Below are 17,436 nucleotides of genomic sequence, written 5' to 3'. Positions count from 1 at the left end.
AGGTAACAGGTTGGTATAGGATTTACGTAAAGCGTTGTCTGATGTGGCAGAACAACGTCTCTTGTGGTCACGCACTGAATAAATTATGGTCACACATTAGCGTTAGTAAAGAAATAGGTATTGCCATTTAATTTTCTTATTAGCTTTAAGTTCTTTATTGTTTGCAACACATACGTCTTTGTCTGTAGGTATTCTTAGGTAGAGAGATTCCCTTATTTGCATTCTCAGTAAAAACGATGTTCAGATTGAAGGAATTCCTCATTTTACTTTATATTCTGTATTTACTTAATACCTTCATTGCCAATGTCTTCATCTTCTTATAACTTCATCTTATGTCTAATTTAACACGCAATGAAGAAAGAATATTAGATACGTCCCATTAGATACGACTTTGTATTGCCTCAACACATACCTACCAAGAATAAAAAAGTATTTTTCGCTCTTATTACTTATATTGTTACATAGAGTAATGATGGTACCATTTGTCACGAATTATGTACTATTGTATCATGTATTATGTTATATATTCTATATCCACGAGGATGGCGGGATGATATAGAAGTCGTTCACATGTCGTGAGAAGCTATAACATTTGGTATTTATGCACATTGGGCGTTCCAACAATGTCATATTGAGTCCCAGGACGACTCTCATTTTACTCCGAGCACGCTCTTCATTGACACTGCAAGGCCAAGCTAACTGCACATACTGCTTGCCCGACCAGCAATATAACCGAAACCGCAAAGGATTTTCCTGAAAAACGTGTCATAGTCAAGCACATACGAGACGGAGTGCGACTCGCCTTCACTAACAAATGTCACTGAGGATTTACGCTCGATCGTAAATCAAGATGGCGGCCGTTCCTCCGACGCTGCTCCCCTCAGCCCACCTGCGCCCGAGCACAATAATTGAATATTTCACGCACCTCTCTCAACACCTCCAGAAGATGTTCGTTCGCATACAATGTTATGTTTTATAGCTGCGCGCGTATTGTGTTAGCTCCTAAACTGTTGATGACTGATCATGCGAGTTGCATTAAGTTTAATAGCGACTTTAAAAAGCAATATTTGAAATGGTCCGCAACACGCCTTTAGAGTTTAGCGACGCACGTTTTATGATGATTTGTTTCCGCAAGAATCGCGCTCACTTTGAAGTTCTCTCTCGAAGATGACACCGATATTAAGATATCACCTAAACAGAAACAATGTTGTCGTTTAGTAATTTTCCGTGAAGGTAATATCGTTTACGAGATAATAGCTGTGAACATAAAATTTTATTTTATGCCTAATAAGTTCGTAAATAATTAGAATTTCCATACTGTTGTTTATCATCCCCGGCATATCTTGAAAATCGACTAAGGAATCAATTGTTGTCCGCCATAACGCAGAATACCATACACCACACTACCTGTCTACAGTCTATAGATACCCCGATACAAATAAGCAGAGCAATGGTGCTAATTCCTGTAAACACCATCTAATATTATTTTAAGTTATATCTGTCATTTTCTTATCCGCCGAAAAGGAAAGGGACGGGTAATCGACAAGCATAAAATTTATGGAACACACGTCAATTTTAAGCACAAATCTAAAACAACCGTCTAAAAATTCGCCCGGGTTATTCATTTATTTACTCATTCTTCCTAAAATTAAGAGCTGTCAATCATCCGTCCCTTTCCTTTTCGGCGGATAAGAAAATGACAGGTAGAACTTAAAGTAAAATTAAGAGATGTCTGCAGGAATCGGGGCCTATACCTAACGTTAAATAATAAAATTAATGCCACATCGTATCTATAAACATGTAATAACGTGTTAGAAATAAAGGAAATATGTCAAACACTGTTATCAACAATGAATTTACAAATTACTTACATATTTTCCTTTCAAACATGTAATTATGATTATTTTTGTGTTACGTTACGATTAGGTACGTGTGTAGTAGGTATATTCACACTAAAAGGAGAATGGGCGAATCTGGTCCAAGAACCTCCACTGATGAGACTTATATGTAATGAAAGCTTATGCTTTCCCTATGAATCTGGCAAAGTTCTATCAGATTCTGTCCCGGGGTTCTTTTTTTACGGCCATGTTTGTCCTGGCTAAAAATGTGATAAAATACAGTGGGAGCTAAAATCGGCTCAAGATTTGTTGCTGGATAACTAAGTCTACATAAATAATTATGTATCATATTGTATATCATTTTAAAGAGGATCTTTTCCAGAATCCGAAACATAAAAAAACAAAAAAAATCTTTATGTAAGCGAATTATAGTCAATTTACATCTGCAGCGCCATTGTTTCTCGGTAGCTAAGTTCAAGTTTCATGCCTTTTACCCCTTCCAAAAGTATCTTACCGATTTTTTTATATTGCTTCCTGAATTTGATCTGAGTGATAATAACAAGAAAAATAAATAGACAACTCTCCGATAGAGACCGCCTAAGCTATTGCCTATTGCAAGAAATCGTCATCATTAGCAAGTCATTACGGTATTGCATATAAGCTTATCAGCAACTTGGAACTTGGTCCAAGAACCGCCACTGGTGAGACTTGCATGTAATGATAGCTTATACTTGTCCTATGATTCTGGCAAAGTTCTATCAAACTCTGTCCTAGGGTTTTTTTACGGCCATATTTGTCCTGAGTGTACAGTAGTGGATTGCAAAATCACCTCAGGATTTGTTGTCGAAAAACTATTTAACTAAGTCTATATACATAATTATATATCATAATGTGTATCAATTTTAAAGGGGAAGGTTATCAGAATCAGAAACATAAATAAAAAAAATACATTATGTAAACGACTTTTAGCCAACTCACGTCCGTAGCATCATTTTTCTCAGCAGCTACGTACGAGTTTTGCGCCTTCCAACCTTTCCAAAGGAGCCCAATCATTTTTTTCCTTCTTCTGATATTGCATTCTTAACCTGACAAGTGACAACAACAAGAAATAAAATAGATACCATTCCGATAGAGGCCGCGTAAGCTATGGACCTATTGCAAGATAACGTACTCAAAGGCTAGTTAGTCATTATAATCCAACAGACGTAACAAGATTAGAATGCGGCAGGACGGAAATGTATCAGAATGCGGCAGGACGGAAATGTATCAGAAGAAGTAAAAAATGATTGGGCTCCTTTGGAAAGGTTGGAAGGCGCGAAACTCGTACGTAGCTGCTGAGAAAAATGGTGCTACGGACGTGAGTTGGCTAAAAGTCGTTTACATAATACATTTTTTTTTTATTTGTGTTTCTGATTCTGATAACCTTCCCCTTTAAAATTGATATACATTACGATATATAATTATGTATATAGACTTAGTTAAATAGTTTTTCGACAACAAATCCTGAGGTGATTTTGCAGTCCACTACTGTACACTCAGGACAAACATGGCCGTAAAAAAACCCTAGGACAGAGTTTGATAGAACTTTGATAGAATCATAGGACAAGTATAAGCTATCATTACACGCAATTCTCACCAGTGGAGGTTCTTGGACCAAGTTCCAAGTTGCTGATAAGCTTATATGCAATACCGTATATGACTTGCTAATGATGACGATTTCTTGCAATAGGCAATAGCTTAGGCGGTCTCTATCGGAGAGGTGTCTATTTATTTTTCTTGTTATTATCACTCAGATCAAATTCAGGAAGCAATATAAAAAAAATCGGTAAGATACTTTTGGAAGGGGTAAAAGGCATGAAACTTGAACTTAGCTACCGAGAAACAATGGCGCTGCAGATATAAATTGACTATAATTCGCTTACATAAAGACTTTTTTTTTGTTTTTTTTTTATGTTTCGGATTCTGGAAAAGATCCTCTTTAAAATGATATACAATATGATACATAATTATTTATGTAGACTTAGTTATCCAGCAACAAATCTTGAGTCGATTTTAGCTCCCACTGTATTTTATCACATTTTTAGCCAGGACAAACATGGCCGTAAAAAAAGAACCCCGGGACAGAATCTGATAGAACTTTGCCAGAATCATAGGGAAAGCATAAGCTTTCATTACATATAAGTCTCATCAGTGGAGGTTCTTGGACCAAGTTTCATACAAAAGTGCCCATTGTCATTTGTGTTTTTTGTATTATGGCAACACCGCGTTTTTTTCTGTCTTCTATCCTATAACATGATGGCAATGCAACGGGGTGTTGCTTTTTCTATACCTTTTTCAATGTAAATAATACAGTTCACATTTTCATTTATATAATAATTAGCGACGCACAGTAGCTCTATCATTCGAAAGACTGATAAAATGTATGGTGCAACGTGCAACAATGAATGCAATATCAGTATCCCTGCTTGTAATCAGTGTCCCAACTTGTAATCAGTGTCCCAGGTTGTAACCGGTGACTCAGGTTGTAATCAGTGTGCCAGCTTGTAGTCAGTGTCCCAACTTGTAATCATAGTCCCAAGTTGTAATCCTAGTCAAATCTAGGTGTCCCTCTTTTAAACCACAGTAGAACAAAATTGTAATTTTCCCACCTTCAACCAGTTACTGGGTTTTAACTTGATTTAAAACACAGATAGATAAACGCACGTGTGGCACACGCGGCCAAAACCATTCATTTACAGCAACAAAGAGTTCGCTACACGAATTATCTGCATTAGACATGTTAATCCACTCATTTTAACAGTAATTTTATTCCGTATTTATCAGCGCATTCATTATTGGCGACCGCAAATCGGACGCCCAAAAAGCTCGCCATTTTCCATTGCTGGGTACGGGAATAGTTCGCAATGCCACTACACTTCACTAGTTCGCCGTAATTATATAATTAAACTTAAAGCACCTGTTATTGACTGTTTCGTTTCGTTTTGTCCAATTCTAACTCTATTCTGCAGGTAAAATTGTTCGCCAAAACTGAATTTTGGGTGAGCGCATTTTAGAATCGAACGATTCATCATAATTCAACTACTTATAAATACATATATTTTGATACTTACATTGCATTCTATTTACGTAAGTTTTAGTACATACATAGATACATACTCAAACTCACCCCTATTTACCACCGGTGTAAGCAGAGTCTATGAAATTCCGTTTGCTTCGATCCTGACTCACCTCTCCCAATGGTTGTTTTCACTTCGAAGTATTAGTAGTACGGTGGAAAATTATTAGTATCTAGTGTAATATTTTCTACAGGGTACATTTTTGTGTAAGCAAAATGTATAAGTCAGAAGTAAGATATGCATTGGTATAAAACGACGCTACCGAGTATTTGCACCACAGCTATACCTAAATATTTCCATCACTACTACCTAACTATATAAGTACTATACTATATTTTGATGTATAGATCAAAATAATATTAATAATTAATAATTGAAATGTTGTGTTTTGTTCCAGGGAAGAGCTTCTCGCTGACGATAATGATAGAGACGTCGCCACCGCAGGTGGCCACGTACCAGAAGGCCATCAAGGTCACGGTGGACGGACCACGGGAGCCAAGATCCAAGACTAGTAAGGGTTTCATACTATTAAGTTGTGTATAGTATGTTTAATGCATAGTTTGGAACACTGTTACGTTACTAAGTACATTTAACTCGGTATATGGACGCAAAGAGGGGAGGGTAAATCAGACAAGCTTTTAGACCAAGACGGGGGGATAATAGACCAGTTTTTAGCTTAAAAAGAGATGAGTCAGGGCAGATTTTAGCCTAAGAAGGGAGCAAATTGAGCCAACTTTGGACTAAATAACCTACATCGCTGGAGAGGCAGGGTCTTAGTGACTGCGTATCTTAACTCTCTGGTCACCATAAACTGGATGGGTAAATAATGCAAGTAAACACCCCAACGAGTAATAAGCTATCGTATTTCGATAAATAATTATCGGATCAGTTAATTAAAAACTAAAATTAAACATATAACTCGTTGCAACATGTCAACCGTGGGCCAATTTGTGTCGCCAACCGCACGGCCCGGGACAATTAAAATAATACGGACGTCCTATTATTATCACATATATTATAATTCGGAACGATTCGATACCACAACTAATATACATTATATACAGTAACACAGCTTAGAGCGCATACGCGTGATTCGTGTCACGCACACAAACAGCATATTAATAGGTAGATAAATACTTAGTTACGAAACAACCGACGCAATTGGGTAGTTTCCTAGGTCAAAGATAAATTATGAAATTCCGATTACTAAATAAAGATACATCTAAAGGTGACAAAAAACGTTTTCTGTTTTCGTTTCTTTTTATTTATTTATGAATTTTAATAAAGAAATGTGATAAAGAAATAAGTGCGGCATTATTGCACGTTTTTCTATGACGTCACAGGTTGCGTTTTCATACAAATTCCATGGAAATGTCGTGTTTTGACGTTTAGTAAAAAGTAACTAATGTGACTAGTTGGAAACTACCCGATTATATAGGTATACCCATAAGGTGCTTTGTCTGGTGAATTGACTTCAACCAATATAACCAGTTACATAACATTTACAAGAATTTCTTACAAATCGAGCGTAACTATAAATACAATGTATGTGTGATAATTTTATACGGATCTGGTACAATTACTATATAGCATGGCAATACCACTCGCTATCTGTGCCGATAGTAGCCTTCCCACGGGACTGACCGCTATCGCGTGCTATCGCCGAAGGCCGCTCTTCCGACATTCTCGATCGTGTAAACAGGACAAAAATTACGTAAATATCGGTCAAATTTTATTTTAAACAACCGCAAGCTTTTTTAGAAAAAGAAAAATTATTGAACACAGAGAGCTTAAAAGCTAATATAAAATAAAGAAGAGTAAAGTTTAAGCTTTTTTGGAATAGATTGAATCGGCAACAATTTTGAAGTTCATAAAGCGATAGTGGACTCATGATGAACGATTTGCCTCTTCCTCTTTGATGCGAACAGTAAAGGACTGGAACTGTCTGCCGTCGTCTGTTTTTTCCAACTTGTTATAAGTGGGTCTTCAAGGCTGAATAGGCATTTGCTAGGTAAGCGTGATCCACCATTAGTGTGATTGTGGTCAAACGCGAACTTATATTATTTATGAAAACAAAATACATGCTAAAGCCTGTACTTTGAGGTTCATTAGTAAGATAAAACGTAGGTTGAAGAATTCTTATGTTGGAGCTCAGATGTTATATAGGCTCTTCAATTTAAGTTACATTAAAACACAATCTCTTCTTTTTCGACAAATTATCTATAGATGTATTGACTATTCTATCAATCTACCTCTATAGAATTATCTATCTTTGCTTATATTTTGTCCAAATTCAGCACCTACCCACTTTTAAATGATCTTCACAAATTGGTATTTTCTATTCGTGGAATTGTGTACCTATATTGCAATTTGTTACTCAAATTCAAATGCAATTTATCGCTTGTCTAGCTAATTAATACGCTGAATTCTATAAAAGTTGTCTTCCGGCATCCGTCGGGGATGCAACCGGCGTCGGTCACGCGAAACTGACGACCATTCCGAAGGATACTACTGAACATCGACCACGAAACATTTATAGGAACACGCTCTCTCGGAATTATGTTCTTTTGAAATTAACAATAACTGAAATTCTTTTCGATTCTAACTCAAAAATATCTTTAGTGGTAACATAGTTACTCTTTGAATTCTCAATTTATACGTAGGTATATATTTTGTTGAACGTCTCATCCGCCTCAAACTCTGCAGCTTTACACAACCTGTAATACCGGGTACCCAGGCGGTTGGTTATTCTTTTACAGGCTCTATAAGAATGTGTACATTATTACCAAAGCCTTGTAGAATTTATAAGAAATGCTTTTGTAATGTGTTTGTAACACTTTCATTCAATTTCAATTTCATTCAAATTCAATTTCATCTGTGCACAATGTCGCCCATACTCGTAGAGGCGTTAGACCATTAACAAACTCAAATCTTCCACCAAAACGTAACACGACAAAATTAAAGCCAAACACTCCTTCACTCATACTTTAATTTATTAAATTTCCATCTTCCTTCCGTCGTGTATTGAAAAGGAGTTCCTACTCAAAATTATTGGCGAAAAAAACACGTTACGCCATATGGAGGGCTCCGGGGCAAACAATAGTGGAATTATATCGGTAATAAGTTCCAAACACGCACCTTCGCAACTGCTCAGCATTGTGCACCAGTCGTGAGTCCTCGTTCTGTCAGTCAACTGGAGACACAACTTGGGAATCGTAAATATAATATATAAAGTATACTTATAAAAAAAAATATGTGAAGCAGAGGCTGCTGTTGTATACTTAAAGAACTTATAATACAATTAATTTCAATACATTTTTTGACTAGTGATCAGTAAATAACTCCCTGCGATATTTGCTAGGTGAAGTAAAAGAATTGTATTGCAATTGCTTTATTATTTAAATCAAAATATTTTTTTACCTTTCTTGTTATTAATAAATAGATAAATCTATAACTCTCGTTTTTGCTTCGCCGCAGTCGACTAAAAAGAAGCACTGCACATTCGACTCTAAATGACAATGCAGCTAGCTAACACATTATGTTTGAACAACCACTATGTTTAACAAACATCTATAATGACTTGCAAATAGCTAATAAGTATTCGACGTAACAAGTAACGATTTGCGGTTTATGCACTTTGACTGAAGAAAACGGACAACAAAACTTAGAAGTGCGTCCCTTTTAGAGAGATCTTTAGTATTATCACCCTTTGAACAACATCAGAGTTGAGCTCGAGACTAATCAACGTTTGAAAAGCGAGAATCCCGTTTAATGTACAAAACGATATCCCTAAACAAAGAGTGGCCGGACAAAGCGGTCCATACTTAGCGAATAAGCCCCAACTCGGAGGCACAAGAAAGGATCTCGCGTGCAAAGGGACTTAAAAGTTTGAGTTAATAGACTTAATTTGTAGGTTGGCAGGCATAAGCCGCTTCAGAGTGACCCTCGGGCTGCCTGCGACCTGTATCGAATATCGATACTGGCTACTTCACGATAGAAATAATGGTGCATGTTATTAAAACGAATGCTTTTGACACCCGGTTTTTATGTTAGCTTTCTTACAAAGCGTGAAGAAAAAAAACTTCTAGCAAGCAGTTCGAATATTTTTTGTTATAAACGCTCGATTTACTTATAGGTAACACTAAACTGCGCATACTGCGCATAAACATTTTTTGGTGAAGCCTATACTTACCTAAGTACATAGGTAACTTAAATAGCCTACACGCCTCGTTGCTGGGCAACTGGACCAACGGCTGAAAGTGCCTTCCGAAGCACGGAATCTTCTTACTTTTCCGGATAATTTGGTACTTCTAGACTGCAATGTCCTCACAGTGTCCCCATCGGCGATCGAAACACTAGAGGCTGTTGTCGCGAAACCTAATTAAAAACAAATGTGGTTTTCGTAATTTACACGAATTCAATTGTCACATCCTTTATTTTTTTATCATTTTACAGTAGGTAGCCGATGTGGTTTTGATAACTACCCACATAATTCCATTTTAATTGCAAAATCAGTTCATTGGCAAAAACGTACTGTGCACCAACAAAATGTAGATGATATATTATAGACAATTGACCACACACGTGTCTAGTATTTCACGGAACATATTTTAATAATAATTAACTGGTTGCGTTTGTTTGTGTAGATGCATAATAATTGCGGCGGGATACATTTTGTTTCATTGTGTAAACTCATAAACTAATTATGCGCATATTTTTTTCCAACTCTACCGGCTCGGCATAATTGGGCGGTTCGGCCTTTACAAACGGCCGCCGACAACCATTCCTGGCCGTTTTTGGACTTTTTTGGTTAGAAAAAAAATAGCCACCTTTTCTGTTTAATGCGGTGATTGACACATTGTTATTTAATTGAATATCGAATGCAGGAAATTGTTATTTTGAATTAGTTCGGGTGTTTTTGGAATAATTTGCCTATTATTTTACGTTAGCCTTCGTTTAGATAATTTGATCTTTAAATGACGTTAGAAACTCAATATTGAGCTACTTTGTTTTGTAAAAAATATCGAAATACGGAATACACTTTTTTTAATAAGTCAACGTTAAATTCAGTTTAGGATTAAAATATATTATACAATAGAACTATTACTTAACATAATACTCGATATTTGGGTTTTTGACATAGAAAAAACGATAGAAAAAAAATACCTAAGTGAACTTCGAATTCACTAAGGTATTTTTTTTCTATCTTTTTTCTATGTAAACAATGTCACCATCTCTCTAGCATTAATCCTATCCTTTCTAATTCCGCGTTTCGCTTACCTAAACAAAAGTTATTGTCAGGTTCAGTTCCGTTTAGACGCGGGTTATCGACAAAAGTTTTCAAAATAGTAACCCAATCGTCCCTCTGCAGGTACGAACGCGTCTGCCCACCCCATCCGAAGCATCTCCTTCCAGCGGTCATTCCTGGACCCCTCACTGGCGCTCCGGGACTCCATGGAGTACAAGGGAGGCGCGCGGACCATACGCTCCTTGTCACACGAGGATAGAGAGTACAAGACTAACGCCAATCTGCCTGCTGCAGGTATGTAGATTCTCTTTATGAAAATTTCGTTTCTAAAATAGTTTTTTTTTATAAAAAAATAATATAATACCCTGTACCGAACCACATTCCCACACACATACTACACACTCCGTTGTTCTCAGAATCGGCATACGTGTATAAACGATTGATGATTGTGGAGGAAGCAGTAGAAGTACCTATGTCAGGACTCAGGATCAAAGCAAATGGAATTCCCGCTTCCCCGGTGGGAAATAGGCATGAGTTTATGTATATTATGTATGAAATACTAAGTACTTAATGAGTAAGACAGAATAGAAACAAATGAATCGGATTCTTTTTGAGATTTAAACAGAATTATAATATGTATAGAAAATTAGTATTAAGTATATTTAATTATTTTTTGGTTGGGCAGAAGGCAAGAGGGAAACCACTGCTCTATTTTTCCCTACAAAGTAGCACGATGGATGCTACACCGACAAGAGCGTGGCTCTTAAATTAGTGATGATGACATTTAAATCGCATTTATAAACGCTTAAACAGGAAATAAGAATTATCACTAAATAAATACAAGACAATTGGGCTTCGAACCGCGTTAATTATATTTTTAAAATTTTTCGCAAACCTAAATCTGGCAAAACTAATCTATTTTTTTTAAAAAAAACGAGATTACACACAGATTATATTTCAATTTGAAATAACCCCGTAACTCATGTTATGCTGGCGGTGTAATTCAGGTGTAATTACCCTAAATAACTGTAAAGTGTCCGCAGCGCGGGCGCAGCGCCGCTAAATGTATTAATATCCGCGCTCATTACTCGCTACAATCACGACCCTCTAACTGACTGCCGCCTTATTTGCCGACGAGCTGCAACCACTTTGCTTACACTTCTATTAGAATTGACAAATAAAATATTGAAATATTTTTTAAGTTACACTATTTATAAACCAACTGTACATATTTAGCAACCATCCAAGCATATCCAAGTAAGGATTTCAGGTTGATGCCAACCGAGGCCATTGCCACATCAAAAACAAAAGAGTCGGCTCACAAGCAGATGATTCCGTCGATAGATAGATAGATAAAATACTTTATTGAGCACAATGGACACAAAATACAGAGATAAGGACAACATATACAGAAAAGCACAACAGGCGGCCTTATTGCTCATGCAGCAATTTCTTCCAGGCAACCTACGTCATAGATAGCTACGTACCTAAGTTTTTTGGCTTATAAAATATCGGACTATGTAGTTACATACCTACTTAACAACTTACTTAAAGGTCTTTAATTTGATATTGATATACTTAACATAATTTCAAAATCTATCAAACCAAACCTACGAGTAGATGCTTTTCATTGTTCAGCATTTTTTGCAAATTTATTTTCATCAGTTTCAAGTAATCCCAAGCCTCGTTTTCATGTCAACAAATAGTCAAAACTAATCATTCTTAAACCCACCAATCATGACGGGTCAGCAGTGGATTCGCTTCGTCATCATGACTAGTCAGTTGCCACGGTTTTCCCCGGTCATGACGTATTTATTGATCATGGAAAATAAATATTAATTCGAACTTTCATAATAGGTAGGTACTTATAAATAGGTTATATTATAAGTAATAGTCATATGGTAAATATTCGATTTATTATCTGAAGTAATATTTCATACATTACTTTTATTACGCAGTTTTTAATATTGCAACGCGACAAATTTGAAAGCCATAACTTGACAAACTAGCAAAATACGAGAAGTCGTGAAATAGGTACCAAATATAAAAAAAGTTTTAGTTTCATATTTTCTTTCTTTTATAAATTTTGGTATCTCGCCATATCTAAGCGTTGCAAGCACAAATTCATAAGACTGGGGGCGTTTACAAGGCAATCCCAGCGACTTTCATCACCGCGCGGCAATCTGCGCACGCGGCTAATGACGAGCTGCCATTACGCACATTATTAGTGCTCAGCGAGTGCTGAATGCTCGGTGCTAGTGGTAGTGCTATGCCCGTGCTAACTGACTGCGATAACGTCAGTGCTATCTGGATCGGAAATGTTTTACAGAATTATGTCATAGAGGGTTTCACTATCCCAAAAATATAAAAAATATACGCGCTATATGTGTGTTTATAGAGGGTGTAAATGTATGCATTAAAGTAAATAATAATAGTAAATAAAATAATAAAGGCCTAAATAGTTAATACACGATTTAAATCCAAAGTATATTCCTACTTTAGTAGCTCATTTTATGCGCTACTGTGCCACAGGCTTTATTTATTCAGTAGGTATATTCCGCATGTACCTACTCTACTATTTCTATGGGAAAATTTACTGAATTTTATAAAAAAAGTCTATTACCGTTACAGAATAAAACTGAATTGACGTTATTTCAAACAACATCGTGTACCTACCTCACAAACTATCGTGATTGTGCGAATCGCTTCCTAACGAGACACGGCACTCGGCACTTGACGGCAGTAAGTTGTTTAGGAAATGAGCGGGGCACACGCGCCGGCGCAAGGTGTTTTCATCGTAATTGAACGGTTCCGATTGTCCCGCGTCCCTCCGTACCTGCCGAATATCCAGCCATATACCTTACCTTATAGTTCTCTTGTTTATCGGCGATAACGCCTAAGAGCTGATATCTCTAATATAAATATAGACGGCACGCACGCGTGACTAGAAATACTTGTAACAAATCAGTGTTTGCGTAATTTGTGTAACCTATATTGACATGGCTTGGCAATAGTTGACTTATTAATCCAATGGGTTTGATACCTATACCATTAAAAATATAATTAGGTACATCACTTTTGTGCAATATACCTACGGCTAGCTATCAGTATATTTGCAGATTATACCACTCGTTTGACTAAGTGTGATGAAGACATTCGATGCTCATTTGTTTTCCACGCAACTTCACATCTCGTGCTGCTCTACTCTAACGGGAAAGTGTGACTATAGACTAAATAAGTTTACGGAAAGGTCATCGAACCCTGGACGGAGAGGAGAAATAATAACAATAACATTTTGATGCGATCCCGAGAAAAAACAGCGCCGGCACAATGTCATTACGGAGGCGCGTCGTGAGCCATAGAGCTAGCACTCTTTGAGACACAAAAGACGATAGTGCCTTATATCACGAAATCTTATCTAATCGCCTATTTCCCATCTTGTATTTGCTTCGCCCTTCCATCCACCTCTATACAATGTACCTACTTCGACCATCTGGCCGATTCTCGGTCCTTAATTTATGAAGAGTAAACTGTTTTTCTCTTAATTTTATCAATGACTCAGCTTACCTAGGTCTGTATACGACTATCAGTCGAAAATCACCAGTGAGGTCAATGACGGAGCTCATCAACCCTGGTATCCGCTAAAGTTCGCGTATCGAACCCAGCTTTTGCAGCGCAGTAACCTAGTTAGTCATCCGTCAAACAACGAATTCCGTGTGTCATTTCTAATGATTCCGAGGTACGCCGTTTGTCTATCAGTGTTGAGAGAAGTAATCACCGTGCTCGTCACTACAGACACGTTTGCTCGTAATTTACATCATTTATAATCATAAAATGATTACTTTTATACTCACAATGGATAATTCTATAAAGTATTTAGAGAAATTAGTGTCTAGACTTTAATATTAATCGAGATAGGCGTACGACTGCGATTAGAATATCGCAAGAATCACTCACGACTTTAATGTTTCAATAACTAAGAAATTGTTTTAAATTGATAATTTAACACATTGTAACATAAAAGGCGATGTTAAAATTACTCCAAAAAACATCAGAACAAAAAGAACTTAAACATTATATATTTCGTCTTATTTCCGGTGCAACATTTTCGATTTGATTGATCAATTTTGATGATCAATATCTCGGGCGCCATGATTGACTACCGGCCGGCTACCTTGCGACGAGATTCTATTTCTATTATATTTCTATTTTACATTATAATGCTCCCAACTATTATCGGTTTTATTGAAATCGAACCTACTCGTCCGTGTACTGTGAAATAAAATCGGATTCGTAGATTATCGGATGCGAGTCGGATTCGGCGCGTAGTTCTGCGGTTACACTTACTCAAATAAAGTCAATCTTGGCGCGAGAGCGAGGGCCCGTGTGAAAATTTGATAACGAAACTATAGATCGATGGGGCTGCAGAAATCGAGGGGCAATAGCTGCGGTTTCAATCCGTGTGCTACTGTGGGATGTAATAAGCGACCACGGATTAGCCGCCTTCGCGCCGCCGGCACCGCACGCCGCGCCGCCCGCGCCCGCCGCACGCGCTGCCTCTCAGCGATGACATCTAATTCCAAACTCGAATTCCCTATTCCAACACAAATTGCTCCCGTCCATTTAAGTTTCCTAAAAAAGTATTAAGCACGTATAGACATAAAAATAACGTCTTCATTGGAAAAGGATTCTCGAAATAGATGCTCTCAATCGGTAATGGATCCAGTCAATAGCTTCTTGGGCATTAAAACTATTAAAATGTATGGAGGGCGGAACGGGCGTGGAATTAAGCTTGGTAGCCGCAAACCACAGCTCCTGGCTCATCTGGACAGTTAGCCCGTCGTCGGGGCTCGTACGGTGGGCAATTAGCTTCTTTATAACCTAGCTCGTCAACATGTAGTGCGACTAGCTGCAGAATGGCTTTTAAGATATTTTTTCTTGCGAAAACAACACCACTACGTGTTTTTTTTTAGGCTTGTCAGTGGTGCTAATTTGTGATTAAATAAATTAGTAGGTATACAATATGTACAGACCTTAAAAAAACATATTGAGGTGTTCAAGTTACATATTTGCAGTGTGTCTGTTGAATCAATCCTGACGCGGATAACAACGTCGTTCCCGCGCGTCACTCTAAACTCTTGTCAATTACAAAGAGCGTCACTTCCGCCGCTTCGTTTTAGCCCTGTTCTATCCCGCGGCTCCGTTTATTATTCAGCTTATTTTGCCTTTCCCCTCGCTCATTACAATCGGCCACTATTTTCCATTAAAACGCCGATTTCTCGCGTTCACAATGAATTCGTAAGCGGCTTCAACAGCCGACCGCAACATTACGAATGTCTAAGCGACTTTACATTAATGTGAAAAGAACACTATCACAAAAGTGCATTACGGATTGGAAACTTTCCTAAAACCGTTATTAAGCAGAAAGCATAATGCGTAATAGAAATACGTAGACATTGGGGATAAAATAATTATTTATTAATTGCTTAGACGTCACTAAACGACAAATGATTTAGTCATGCCTAGTCATCGTCGTTTCGTACAGCACGTACGCACATGGAAATCGTACTACAGGCATAGGCAATAAACAAATATATTAAATCGCTATGCAGTTTGAAGCATCCTTGACTTAATTGTGGTTTTACTAAATCCAGACTATTAGTTTTGCTGTTACTCTGTACATAGGTGCATGAAATAAACGTATGATATGTGCTTAGGTTGAAAAGCGATAAGTTGGTCGTTGTTGTCGTAAATAAAGATTAGACATTAGCCCGTAGTTATAGATTTCATTTAACGCAAATCCAAAATAAATAAAGCTGCATCTTGCAGGAATATCGATTCGATAGTAGTTAATGGGCGCGGATAGCGCGAGGCACTGCACCGCGCGAAGCATTGAGCACGTACCACGAATGAAGCATTAAGCAGCCGCCGGTCAGGTGGCTGGTAATGTCTCGCATTTGCGGTCGCGGCAGGATACGACCGTGTACCGTAATGAGCAACACATAACGAAACCTTACAAATAATTCCACCCACGAAAAAAACACTCGAATCACGTACTCGTATCCTTCGGAGGAAAATGCGTATCGGATAACTCCCTACCTTTCTCCTTGCGAGCTAAGCTAGAGCGGGACGCAACACTAATAACCGCTCCTTACACTGGCCGATACATTTTTGAGGTGTCGGCCAAGCTCAATACAATCAATTATTGTTCTACGTGTTCCACGGCTACCTTCTGTCGGTAATGTGCTTCAGTTTGTAAAAAAAATATTGCTGAAATTATAAGCCGTGTAATTTTCGCAGGCCTTAACTCGCGCTTGTTTCTACGGAGGATAATTTACAAGGTTAATCCTTGTAATTCGTGAGCAATTTTGCTAAAAAAGTTAAGCTTTTGGTGTGTTATGGGTTCTTTACAAGTCGTAAGACCAAATGTTCTTTTAAATCCAAACCCCATTATTTAACAATTGTGTCTGCGTCTTACAAGTTAAGGAGCTCTGTGTCATAATTCGCCTTTTTAGATTCAATTAATTTTTACACAATTCGTATAGATCGAATTAGTTCCGAAACTCGCAATCTAATGCTTCTAAATTGACCAAGGTTCCTCTCAATGGTAGTAAGTAAAAAGACTGGTTGTATTCGGTTAACCCCGAATAAGAGCAACCCCGTGAGCCGGAACTGATCTGATTATCTCACTGAAAGAGCAGCATTGCACAGACAGGAGTGGTATGGAGTAGGCTTTATTTCTCCTGGCGAATACTTACTTACTTTTAAACGATTGAGCTTAGCATAGTTAGGTAATTATTTATATGGTAAGTACCTAAGTTTTAGTGAGAGAACAGATACTTTAAAATCCTTAAATTTGGAGTTGAGAGATTTTGAGAAATTGGCAATAACTGAATAAGTTTCTTATGTCACCTTTTTATCATAGAAAATTTAAACTGTCAACTGTTAACGACGAATTCTACCATCGAACATTATTCATTTTCTCACCATCGTTGCGTTGTCTCTAGCAATATAACAACAGAGCAAATACAAGATGTTACAATGAAGTAGAGTATGAATAAGTGTCTGTACGTGGTAGTATGTGAGATGTGATAGGTAACGCTATCCGCGGATCACGTGAGCGAGTGAGCGATATAACGTTACGGCCGGCCGGCTGTATCAACAATAGTCAATCGCCCGGATCCATTCCGTGTAACAATACCTTCGTACGGCTACGAGATCGGCGGGGCACTAT

At 37.6% G+C, this 17,436-nt stretch overlaps 1 protein-coding gene across 1 annotated transcript in view; it reads left to right on the top strand.

Annotated features, from left to right (window-relative positions):
• The window catches only part of LOC126373611 (protein lozenge-like), a 53,153-nt gene that overhangs the window by 14,006 nt on the left and 21,711 nt on the right, over positions 1-17,436 (top strand). The window contains exons 3-4 of the mRNA XM_050019800.1: positions 5,352-5,465; positions 10,326-10,496. Of these exons, the coding sequence (XP_049875757.1) occupies positions 5,352-5,465; positions 10,326-10,496 (285 nt within the window). The remainder of the gene's footprint in view (positions 1-5,351; positions 5,466-10,325; positions 10,497-17,436) is intronic.

Source organism: Pectinophora gossypiella, chromosome 16 (genome assembly GCF_024362695.1).
Source record: "Pectinophora gossypiella chromosome 16, ilPecGoss1.1, whole genome shotgun sequence".
Taxonomy (NCBI): Eukaryota; Metazoa; Arthropoda; class Insecta; order Lepidoptera; family Gelechiidae; genus Pectinophora; species Pectinophora gossypiella.
Note: the sequence above shows the minus strand (reverse complement) of the source record. Positions and strands in the feature narration are given on the sequence as shown.